Source organism: Rhincodon typus, chromosome 25 (genome assembly GCF_021869965.1).
Source record: "Rhincodon typus isolate 14 chromosome 25, sRhiTyp1.1, whole genome shotgun sequence".
NCBI classification, from domain to species: domain Eukaryota; kingdom Metazoa; phylum Chordata; class Chondrichthyes; order Orectolobiformes; family Rhincodontidae; genus Rhincodon; species Rhincodon typus.
Window position 1 is genome coordinate 2506443 of NC_063356.1, and position 11850 is coordinate 2518292.

Here is an 11850-nt window from a genome sequence, read left to right on the forward strand (position 1 = left end):
GTTTGCAGATGATACCAAGTTGGGTGGGAGGGTGAACTGTGATGAGGATGCAGAGACCCTTCAGCATGATCTTGACAGGTTGGTGAGTGGGCAAATCAATGGCAGATGCAGTATAATTTGGATAAATGTGAGGTTATTCACTTTGGAAGCAAAAGCAAGATGGCAGATTATTACCTGAAAGGCTGTAAATTGGGAGAGGGGAGTGTGCAGTGAGACCTGGGTGTCCTTGTGTACCAGTCGCTGAAGGTAAGCATGCAGGCGCAGCAGGTGATAAAGAAGGTAAATGGTGCATTGGCCTTCTTTGCGAGGTTTCGAGTACAGGAGCGGGGTTGTGTTGTTGCAGTTGTACAGGGCCTTGGTGAGGTCACACCTGGAATATTGTGTGCGGTTTTGGTCTCCTTTTCTGAGGAAGGATGCTCTTGCTCTTGAGGGAGTGCAGCAAAGGTTTACCAGGCTGATTCCAGGGATGGCAGGACTGACATATGAGGAGTGATTGACTAGATTGGGATTGTTTTCGCTGGAGTTCAGACGAATGAGGGGGTTCTCATAGAGACTCATAAAATTCTAACAGGACTGGACAGGGTAGATGCAGGGAGGATGTTCCTGATGGTGGGTGTGTCCAGAACCAGGGATCACAGTCTGAGAATTCAAGGTGAACTATTTAGGACGGAGATGAGGAGACATTTCTTCACCCAAAGAGCGGTGATCCTGTGGAATTCATTACTACAGGAAGCAGTTGATGTCAAAACATTGAATGTATTCAAGAGGCGGCTAGATATAGCACTTGGGGTGAATAGAATCAAAGGTTATGGGTAGAAAGCAGGATTATGCTATTGAGTTGGACGATAAGTCATGATTGTGGATGGTGGAGCAGGCTTGAAGGGCTGAATGGCCTCCTGCTGCTCCTATCTTCTATGTTTCTAAGTGTAGTTATGACAGAACAATATGAATGGAAGAGCCCATGTGGAACCATTATCACCACTACTGACAGAAATTGTTGTTTTTATTTAAGATGATCCTCTGAATGTCAGCTGGCAACCATAGGATATTGCTATAGAGATAACAAGGTGTAGAGCTGGATGAACACAGCAGGCCAAGCAGCATCAGAGGAGCAGGAAGGCTGATGTTTCGGGTCTAGATGCTTCTTCAGAAAATGAGATATTGCTATGTCTCCTTTAACAAAGGCACACTTGGATCTGAATGTGCAGTCAATGGCGACTCAGTGGGTAATATTCTTAACCTCCGAGTCAAAAGGTTGTGAGTTTAAGTCTCAATCCAGAGGTTGATAAAGTCCAGTAGTGAAGGTGTGCTAACCTGTCAGAAGTGCCATCATTTGGATGAAGCCTTGTTCTCCCTCTTCAAATTAATGTAAAAGGTCCCAATGCCCTATTTCGAAGGAGTGCGGGGGTGTTATTCATTGTACCCCATCTTTATCCATCTGTTAAAAAGGCACTATCACATTATATCTCATTATCACGTTTCTATCTCTTCTTTGCCACCATTAGCTCTCCCTTTGTCTTTTGCTGTGAATTCCACTTGCTCCTCCTCCCTCTCTGTCAACACCATATAAACTATTTTCCAGCCATTCCAGTTCTGAAGAGGGGTCATATCAGACTCAAAATGTTAACTCTGCTCTCTCTCTTCACAGATGCTGCCTGGCCTGCTGACTTTCTCCAGCAAATGTCTGTTTTTAATTGTCACATTATTGTCTGTGGGAGTTCGCTGCGTACAAATTGGCTGCTGAGATTACAACAGTGACCATACTTCAGAAAGTCCTTCATTGAGAAGTACTTTGGAATGTCCTATGGTGGTGAAAGTTGCTATAGAAATTCAGGTTGTTACTATTGTTCTGTGTCATCTGAACATTCTGACACCATTGTCTGTGGCAGCCAGTTATCAGCCTTTTTGTTGGTTAAAATCAAGAGGCCAAACCCCCCAGGAAAAAGTTTCATGAAAAGAAAATTACAAAATGAAATTCTATGTATCGAACAATCATGGCTGGTACCAGCTACCAGATTTAATTTCAGACCAGGCTGTCAAATAACATGTAAAAGCAAAAAACAATAGACAAATACAATAATACTTCAACCTCAAAATTGATTCAAGCCCCATGGCGCAGTGCGAGAACAACTCTGGGTGTGTTCTCTTGCAATTGCATTTTTCAGTAGCAACTTTGGTTTGGTTTGTGACAGACAAAATCTGGGGTTTGGAGCAGGAGAGGACACACTTTCCAACAATGTGTTGATCACTTGTAATTAGTGGATTGCTGATAGCTGTTCGATGTGTTTAATTTTGATCACTGCTCTGACAATGAACAGAATGGAAGCAGGAACAGAAAGATGCGATAATGAAACTTGGAAAACCTAAGTATGGTATTTGTAAAGTACACATGCACCAATCCAAGAGGGAATTCAGGAAAAAAACCTATTAAATGGGAAAGTAAGGAGAATGTGGGACACTGGTTCCCTCTCCACTGTTGCTGCCAAACCTGTTGAGTTTCTCCAACACTTTCTGTTTTCTGAGAAAGAGAACGTTAGACTCATTACCACACGGAGTGGCTGAGGTGAAAAGGAAATTGGGTAAACACATGAAAGAAGAAAGGAATAGGAGGATGTACTAATTAAGAGCATATTGTAATAGAATTTCCAGCACAAAATCAGGCCGTTTGGTTTGCTGGGGGCTGGCGTTTCTGTTCTACATTAGTCTTCCCATCCTTCATCTCACCCTATCATAAACATATTTCTTTCTCTCCACATGGTTCATATAGACCATTCCAACTAGTACAGAGCAGGCAGGCTGAATGGCCTTGTTGCTGTTACTCCTAGCCTCTGTGGGGTCCGTTCACTAGCAGCTGTAGTTGTCACTAGATGTCAGCTGTAGACCCGAGCAGCTTCAACCAGGAACCACTGAAGTGTAAAGTATTGTGATGAATTCTTAACTCTGGAAGCAAATCTGCTTCAAACTAACCAGTGTGATAGACTGAGTATCTGTGCTTGTCTGTGTGTGTGTATGCACCTGTGTCTACATCAGAACGTGTGTGTTGGTGTACATCAGAGTATGTGTGTATCTGTGTGTGCACCCATGTCTGCATCGGAGTGTGTGTGTCTCTCTGTGCACACATCTACATTACAGTATGTGTGTCTGTGTTTTTATACATTTTTGTGTCTTTATTTGTGCAGCTAACTGATTTTGTCTATGTGTGTGTTTCTCTGTATGTATCCGTGGCTGTGATTCTATGTGCATGCATGTGCTGGTTTCTCTTTCTTTCCCCCCAGTGTGTACCTGTGTCTGAGTGTGTATTGGTGTGTCTCTGTGCATGTGGGTCCAACTGTATATGTATGTGTTTCTTTGTGTTTGTATGGTTCTGAGTACATATTGATTCTTTGAGTTTTCATGTTCCTCTGTGTGTGTATGTCTGAGAATGTGTACGTGTTTGTTTGTGTATGTGTGTATGGGTCTGAGACTGTGAATATGTTTCTATGTGTGTGGATTTGAGACTGTGTACATGTTTCTCTCTGTGGGTGGTGGGTGGAGGAGGTTCAGCCCAAGAGAACTCAAATGAAACATTTTCTTTCCATGCCATGTGCCTTTAATTCAGCTCCACGCACAGATCTGCAGGTGAAATTGTTCATCAGCCCTGGAGCAGCCAGGAATTTGCAATGTAACAACACTTCAACTTACAGATTAAAAATATTGCCATTTCAAAAATAAAAACCTTTGAAAACAGTGTTGATGGTTCACTAGGGAAAATCTGTGATCAGATTCAGTGCCCCTCAGCCCAAATAGGAGAAACAATGTTGAGCAAAATCTCCAGCTCATTAAACCTTGACTCTCCTGATGGATGTTCAGCAATCAAAGGCAATGGGTTTGTCTGTGATGCCCTCCATAGCCAATTAGGCCACTGCCACCAGGGGGCATCTGGTACCTGTGGGACTGTTAGCTTTGCCAGAGAAAAAGGGAAAAAAGTGACTGATGTAACTTGATATGGGAGGACATGCTGAGAGCTAGAGGGAGAATTGTGGTATAGGATTCAGTGCACACAGTAAAGGTGAGTTTATACTCACCCAACAAGATAATTCTCACTAACATCACAATGCCATGTACTCGAGGATGACATTAGGTGGAACATGGATCACAGTTGCAGTCCCCTTTAGACTGCTTACAAGACATTAGACAAAAACCAGCAAGGTAAACAATGGTTTTTGGCCTGGTACATTCAACAACACTAAGGACAGAACAATTTTTCACATTAATCCTTTAAACATCTTTGAGTTTACAAGCAGCCACAGTGATGGGTTTGATTCCTGACTCAGCTTGGAGTGACCCAAGGGCTGACAGATCCCAGATCCCAATCCTACATCATGTACTGGTTTGGGAAGGTGCACAATTCTATACAGTGAGCTCACACATGAACACAACTCCAACAATCCTTGTGCAAGGACCAGGAAAACTGGCTCCTGATAAAGGTCAGGTTTAAAGTTCTTGGGTGGTCCCATTTGGGATTTACCAGAGGCTGTTGATATGCTGCAGGCAATGAGACGCTGAAGAAGACTTGTGATCTTCTGCGGATGCTTACAGTACTTCAGCTGCAGCCAGTAAACCAGTGTGGCACTGCCGGTATGACAGTGGAAATGCTGCAATGGCAGAAGTGCCAGCTTTCAGTCGCAACATTAGTCTAAAGTTTATTCTCTAGGTAGATGCAAACAATCCATGGTACTATTTCAAATAGGAGACAAGGGAATTCTCCCCAGTGTTTTGGGGCAATGTTTATTCTGCATCCAATATTAATTATCTATTCATTTACCTCCGTGTTGTTTGTAGGAGCTTGATAACTGCCATGTTTCCCATATTACAGCAGTATCTTTCCTTCCATTTTTCAGTTATTATGTGACCCACTCCACATTCTGTATCTGTTTGGTTTGCAAAATCATTAAAAAACATTCCTATTTTTCATATAGAATATGAACACCAGATCTCTGATGTCTCCTCAGTACTCCTGAGATCTATGCTCTAACTCTCTGCTCACTGCACCAAATCAATCCCCCTCAGTAACTGCAACACTTGACTACTAACTCACCTTGACTGCTATGTCTCTCTAATGGACTAAGCAACACCAATTAAAGGAGCTTAGGTATGCGGTTTGCCTCTATATCATGTAGGCTAGTTCGAGATGGGATTGAGGAGATAGTGGTAGACCATTTAGCCCCTCAAGCCTGTTCTTCCATTCAATGATCGATCTGCAAACTAATTGTGTGTACCTTCCTTTGCTCTTATCGTCTTTGGCAAACAAAAATCTATTGACCTCAGATTTAAAATGAACAATCATTTCAGTAATGAATGTCTTTCGAGTTTCTAAATTTCCGCCACCTTTGAGTAGAAATGCTTCCTGCTTTCACTCCAAAAAGCTCTGGTACGATGTTTTAGATGTTGCTCTCTAGTCTAGCCTCCTCAATCTATGGAAATATTCCCCGTCTATCGATCCAAACTGTTCTCCACAACAGCTTGAAAAGCTTTGGTCTAATGACCCCCTTAACCTTCTGATTTCCAGGGAAACGACAACCAATGGATAACCATTCCTTGGAGTTTAACCGTTTGAGTGCAAGAATTATTCTGATAACTCTGGATAAAGGTGTATCTGTCACACATGCTAAGTGTCAGGGACCTTCCACACAATAACCGCCCCTCCCATCACCACCCTCACCCCTCCTCTCTGATCACCATACACAAATGTCCCAGGGATCAACGGATACTATGCTGCCAGCACCTGTTTCTCTAACACCAACAATCAGTGTCTCCCTGCCTCAAACCAGAGCCATGATGAAAAATAGCCAAGGAAATGGAAAAGAATCACAGAAAACTAGCTACAGATGATGAGCAACATTCTCTATGTGTGATTGCCTAAATTCCTCAAACCTGTTGTTGCTCTGACACAGGCTACCTATAATTACAGATGCCACGAAGACATAAATCATTATATCTTTTAAGTAAATACTTGCATCTACCAGCAGCTACATGCAGTATAGCCAGGTATAAAACTATGTGCTGTGTCCATTTCAAGTTGTGACTAATTAGATTTTTCTTATATACATTTTTTATTTTATAAGGTTCATTATCATCTGGATTTAACTTATTCATTGGAAATTTTAGTTAATGCAATTCTAATTCAGGAAGATTCTTTGTCCACCTCTCCCTTGGAAACTGGATGAAGCAACGAATTGATCAGTACATTGGGCTAAGTTGGGAGAGACACTCAACATTCAGCTTCACTGCCTGCTGCAGCGAGTCTTCAATGATTCATGTACTGCAGTGCTTACAGTGGACAGTTATAGTAACACTGTAATACAAGTTAACACACAACAATGCAGAGACAAGGGATATTTGACATTAAACAACATAAAGACCAGAGAATTGTGTTTCCTACATTATAACAACAAGCCCACATCCAAAAAAAACTTCATTAGCTGTGAAACATTTTTGGCCATCCTAAGGTTGAAAAAGGTGCTATCTAAATGCAAGTTCCTTTTCTTTAGAAGATGTCGGTCTCACTCAGTAACTGGCTCCGACAGGTTTTTCATTCATTTCCACTGTTCTATTTTGTCTACTCCTAACCCAAGGCTGTTAACTCTTGCTGGGCTGTAGTTCCAAGATTGGCTAAGGTTGCACTCTCGTAACTTCCCTTATTCTTTATACTATGAGTGAGTACAGCAAACTAGTTATGATCGAATCTAATTCTCAGACAGGCAGCAGGGAGCCTGATGATGACTTGCATTCTAACCTTGGGCATGCTGAATCCAGTAGTACAAACCACAACCTGAAATGAACTGCACATATGTGAAGCAAGACAACACAAGCAATACAATAGACAGGTGCAGCTGAACATTACCAGATATATATGAATTGCTCCCTTCCTTTCCCAGTATGACCTGGATGTTGCTTTTCAATTGTGTCCCTATGAAATCCCTTTTCTTCCTCATTCATTTCATCTTGCTGCATCTGTGGGAAAGAGACCTGTTCAGACAGAGTGAACCAATAGAGATCAGCGGCCACACAATGTGAAGCTTTGGGCCTATCCTCCTGGGTTTTATAACAGCTGCTCATGCAGTGGTCACTGGCCAAACAACACAGGGAGTGAAAACACAGGCTGACATTTCCCAGACACTTGGACTTTTGGAATCACCAGAGGCAAGATCAGCAGCTCGATTTTGAATGAAGTCACCAGCCATTAGTTTAGAGTCTCTCCCAAGACCTGGTTGTTTACTGGAAATCTTTGCTGGTAAAAAGTGGTCCCCCAATTCACCAGCAGAAATTGAGACTTCTTTCCCCTTAACCCCACGCTGGTACAGCCTTTCATTGGATTCGGATTTTGCAAGCAGCCTTTCTCGAATTTGCAGGTGTCACATTGAAGCAATCTCTGACCGGTCAGTGCCGGTGTTCGTAGTCAGTTGATTCAAGCTCAGTCACTGATGTAGCAAGTAGGTTGCATCTGGGAAATTGCAAAGCCTACACGGTTAGTCAGCTGGGAGTATGAAGTAATTTATGAAAATAAATACATATTATGTAATATTGTGGACAATTAAGATCTCACCCTGACCTGTGCAGTTTGCTTACCCACCTTGTGCCTGATCTATGTCTCTGTAAATAGCTTTGGCCCTATTGAGAGTGTCAGCTCACAGGCTGTTAATTATTCCCAGGCTGGGCTAGTAAGCATTGGCAGCTCTCACCCTGCATCCTGCCTGTAGCCTGTAGCCTGTGCACAATACATACATGGTGAAAGTTTGTTAAACAACAATGGGAGAGTCTGAGGACACGGAGCCAACAGAACCGCAGTCAGATTTTTTTCTGGGCACTGTCAAGAGTCTCTTGTCCTCAAATTCCTCCACAGCATTGGGTTTGAGTTTCCCATTTTGCCCTTGCATGTCCTTGGATGGTTCTATGAAGGCCACTCGTCGATCCATGGCGGCTTTGTCCCCAGAAATGTCGTGGGTGGAGGTGGCACTCAGCATGGATGAGTGAATGCTCTCCTCTTGCTGACTCCTCTGCTTCTCGGCTTTGCTCCTGCACCGACAGTGACATGGCGTAAGGTACAAGTAAATAAGAACCAAGATCACGCTGGCAACACAGCCAACTAGTGTGGTGTAGGCAGTGTTCAGCGTCTCATGCGCAGTGCTCACTGTGGAATTGTGCACTTTCAGTTGGACATGGATGGTCTCATTAAACTGACTGCTGGTGGCCAGGCAAGTATACGTTCCGGAATCTTCCAACCTCAAATTACTGAGCCACAGGCTGCCATTGGGAAACACCTTCAAACTTCGGTTGTTGTGGCCAGTCTGGATCGTCTCATTGTCTGGGGTTACCCACACTTTGGTCATGTTCCTCAGTCTGGTGTCACAGTGAAAAGTCAAAGTCCCTTCGAGGAAGGCCTCCACCTCTGAGTCAATGATGGTGCTGCAGTTCATGTAGTCTTCTTGCAGCTCAAAGAGCTTGATGGACACCTTGTGGTTAAAGGGAAGGACACACTTAAACTCATTTCTGAAGTCCACGGCAGAACTGAACCGCCGAGCATGCCACTGGGTGACCATGAGATAAAGGTTACAATGGCAGCTCAGGGGATTGTTGTGTATGTACAGCCCGTTTTTAAGGTACGCAGGTAAACTATTGAGCTCTTGAACAGGCAGAGACTTTATCCTGTTACTGGACACATCCAAAAGCTCCAGTGCTGGCAGCCTGGTATTCTCCTTTACCAACTCCAATGGGAAGCGTGTGATCAGATTCTGGCTCAGGTACAGCTTCTTCAGACTGTCCAAGCCTTCAAAGGCAGTCCTGTCAATCTGAGAGATCTGGTTGTTGTACAACAGCAGCACCTCTAACTCTTCTAGCCCATGGAAATGTAACTCTTCCAAAGCTTTGAGCTTGTTGGAAGACAGGTCAAGGTATTTCAAATGAGGCACCTCCCTGAAGGCTTCTTCAGACGTGAAGAACAGACCATTGTGGCTGAGGAGCAGAGTGTGGAGTCTGAACAGACGAACTGTTGTCCACTCGGCTCGCAAGCGAGTTAGGCTGTTGTAGCTGAGGTCCAGGACTGCTGTATATCCCGGCAGGGACTTAGGGATATTGACCAGCTCCTTTTTGGAACAGCTAACAATATTACTCGCACAGATGCAGTCGGAGTGGCAGTTCAGACAAGACACACTCAGGGGACAGCTGGCACACACAGTCAAGAGAAGTAAAACAGAGAGGTGGGAAACTCCGCATTGGTATCCTCTAGTAAGGTGGGACTCCAAGAGGCAGCTTAACCACATTGTCAGGCTTTAGGAAGTGGTCATTGAGTGTAACGGAGTAGACCAGGAATCACACCACACAAGGGAGACAGCTTGGCTGAAAAGAGACATTTCTGGCACCAGGTTGTTGCATTTGAAGCCATCAATAATTGAACAAGAGTGCAGAGAGCAAGTGGAAGTTGGCACCGTGCCAGGTCCCCGCATTTAGGAACAAAACTCACTGCTCGGTTTTTAACCATCCCTGGTATTTAACAATTTGCACTGCTCACGTACTGGGCCAAACAGGAAAAGTTTTACTTTCTGGTGAGAAGAGCAAACCTTCTGGCTCCCGGTGATCTCGGTGACCGGTTCCACCGCCTGGGGCTTGCACCGCTCCCCGTTCCTCGCCTGCCTTTCGAACCTCCTTCAATGCAGATCAACATTCAGTGCTGCCCAGTGGCGCCGGTGCCTCCCCAAGCTCAGAGGCTGCTCCCCGGCTCCACACAGCTCAGGCACGTTCAACCAGCGAACGGATTAGATCCGAGACAGACAGAGGCGGCAGCAAGGGGCAGACTTTTGGAGAAGGGTGGGGAGGGAGGATGGAGGCACAGAAAGAAGAATGAGCCTGGAAATTCCGTGCAGTAAGTCCCGGGCAGGAACATCCCAGACAGAGAATGCAAAGCCCCCTCTATCTCTCTCCGTCCTCCAGCCTCTGGCCATTCGCGTCCCTGCGCACTTGCTTCTTTTGCAAAAGACAAGACTGTTTATTTCTCAGCTCTTTGCTCTGTCCCTATTGGAGGAGAAGAACATCCATCCTCAACTCTTTGCCAACTTCGCCAGCCCATTGGCTAAAATGCTGAAGCCAACTATCCAATGAACAGTGCCTGGGAGTTAACCCTTTGGGGGACAGTTTTGTTGCTGTATTTACTGCAGCCTTGTACATTCATTATCTCTGCAATGACACTGAGACAAAAACATTCTACAATCATTTTGAAGGCTGTCCCTTTTTTCACCTCCTTCCCATAGCCATTTTAATGTTTAATCATTTTGCAGAATTTCCCATCGAATTCATAGAAAACGACACTCCCACAAAAATGGGTCCAATATTAGAGTGGGAGCTGCAGGAAATGAAACAACTTTTAAAATGCGGATTTAACCAGCCATCCTGTAAATGGGGCTTGAGATTACAGTTAGATTTTGTTCACGGATACACTGGCCGCGTGTTCGCCTTCAGTAAATATAAATATTTCACTGCAACGTCTGTTGCAATTACGTTAAAGTCACGTCACTTCAGTCATTGTCCTTCCCTCCAGTGTTACAATCTCTGTGACACAGCCCAGCAACACCACAGGGGAGAATGATGTTATTGTGTCTCCTGTTACCAATGTCATACTCTTATTTGTCAGAGTATATTCCGGCAGACACTTAGGGATATTAACCAGCTCCTTTTTGGAATAGCTAACAATATTACTCGCACAGATGTAGTCGGAGTGGCAGTTCAGAGCTGGAAGATGCAGCACAAAGGCAATTTCTGCTTTTCTGTAGCGCCTTTCACAGTCCCAGGACCGTCCCAAGCTGTTTTACAGAATGAAATATTTTTAAGGTGCTGCCGTCCCGCAAAAATCCATTTGATCACAATCAGTGCCAAGAAATAACAATTAACTTAATGACTAGATTGGACAATTTAAGGATTGTTTGAGCGATTAATAAGGAGACCAGAGAGAACCTTCCTTCACTTCTTTGAATAATGCCGCGGGATCTTTTACGTTTACCTAGGGAGAGACTGGACTTCAGTTTAATGTAAAAAGATGACATGTCCAACAGTGCAGCACTCCCTCAGTACTGTAAGATTGTATTAGCCTGTACTTTGCAGCTGGAAGAGTAATATGCAAACATTAAACAGTACAGGAAAAGCTTTATTAAAACCGAAAGAACTGTGGCTGCTGTAAATCAGGAACAAAAACAGAAGTTACTGGAAAAGCTCAGCAGGTCTGCCAGCATCTGTGAAGAAAAATCAGAGTTAACGTTCGGGTTTTTTCTTCATAAATGCTGCTAGACCCGCTGAGCTTTTCTAGCAACTCCTGTTTTTGTTACAGGAAAAGCTTTACTTTGTATCTAACCCTGTGCTATCCCAGTCCTGGGAGAATTTGATGTGGACAGTGTGGGGAGAGCTTTAGTTTCAGTTTAAAAGAGTAGAGGAAGTTTTACCCTGTATCTAACCCTATGCTGTACCTCTCCTGGGAATATTTAATCGGGTCAGTGCAGAGGGAGCTTTAGTCTGTATCTAACCCCAAGCTGTACTTGTCCTGGGAGTGTTTGGTGCAGTGTAAACTTTCAGTTTAAATAAGCAAAAAAGAACTTTACTCTATTTTTAAAAAAATCATTAATAAGGTGTGGGGGTAGCTGCCTAGTTCAGCATTTGTTGCCCATCCCTAACTGCCCAGAGGGTTTTTCTAACAATCAGCAATGGATTCATGGTCATCATGAGACCAGATTTTTAATTGAATTCAAATTCCACCATCTGCTGTGGCAGGATTCAAACCCAGGTCCCCAGAATGTTATCTGGATTTTTGAATTAACAGTTCAGCAATAA

General features: G+C 43.8%; 1 protein-coding gene across 1 annotated transcript; it reads right to left on the reverse strand.

The window, feature by feature from the left end:
- Positions 1-1987: 1987 nt before the first annotated feature.
- amigo1 (adhesion molecule with Ig-like domain 1) lies at positions 1988-10017 on the reverse strand. The gene has a single exon (XM_020517996.2). It carries the CDS (start codon positions 9297-9299, stop codon positions 7779-7781), a length of 1521 nt encoding a protein of 506 aa, XP_020373585.1. The 5' UTR covers positions 9300-10017; the 3' UTR covers positions 1988-7778.
- Between the last annotated feature and the right edge of the window lie 1833 nt (positions 10018-11850).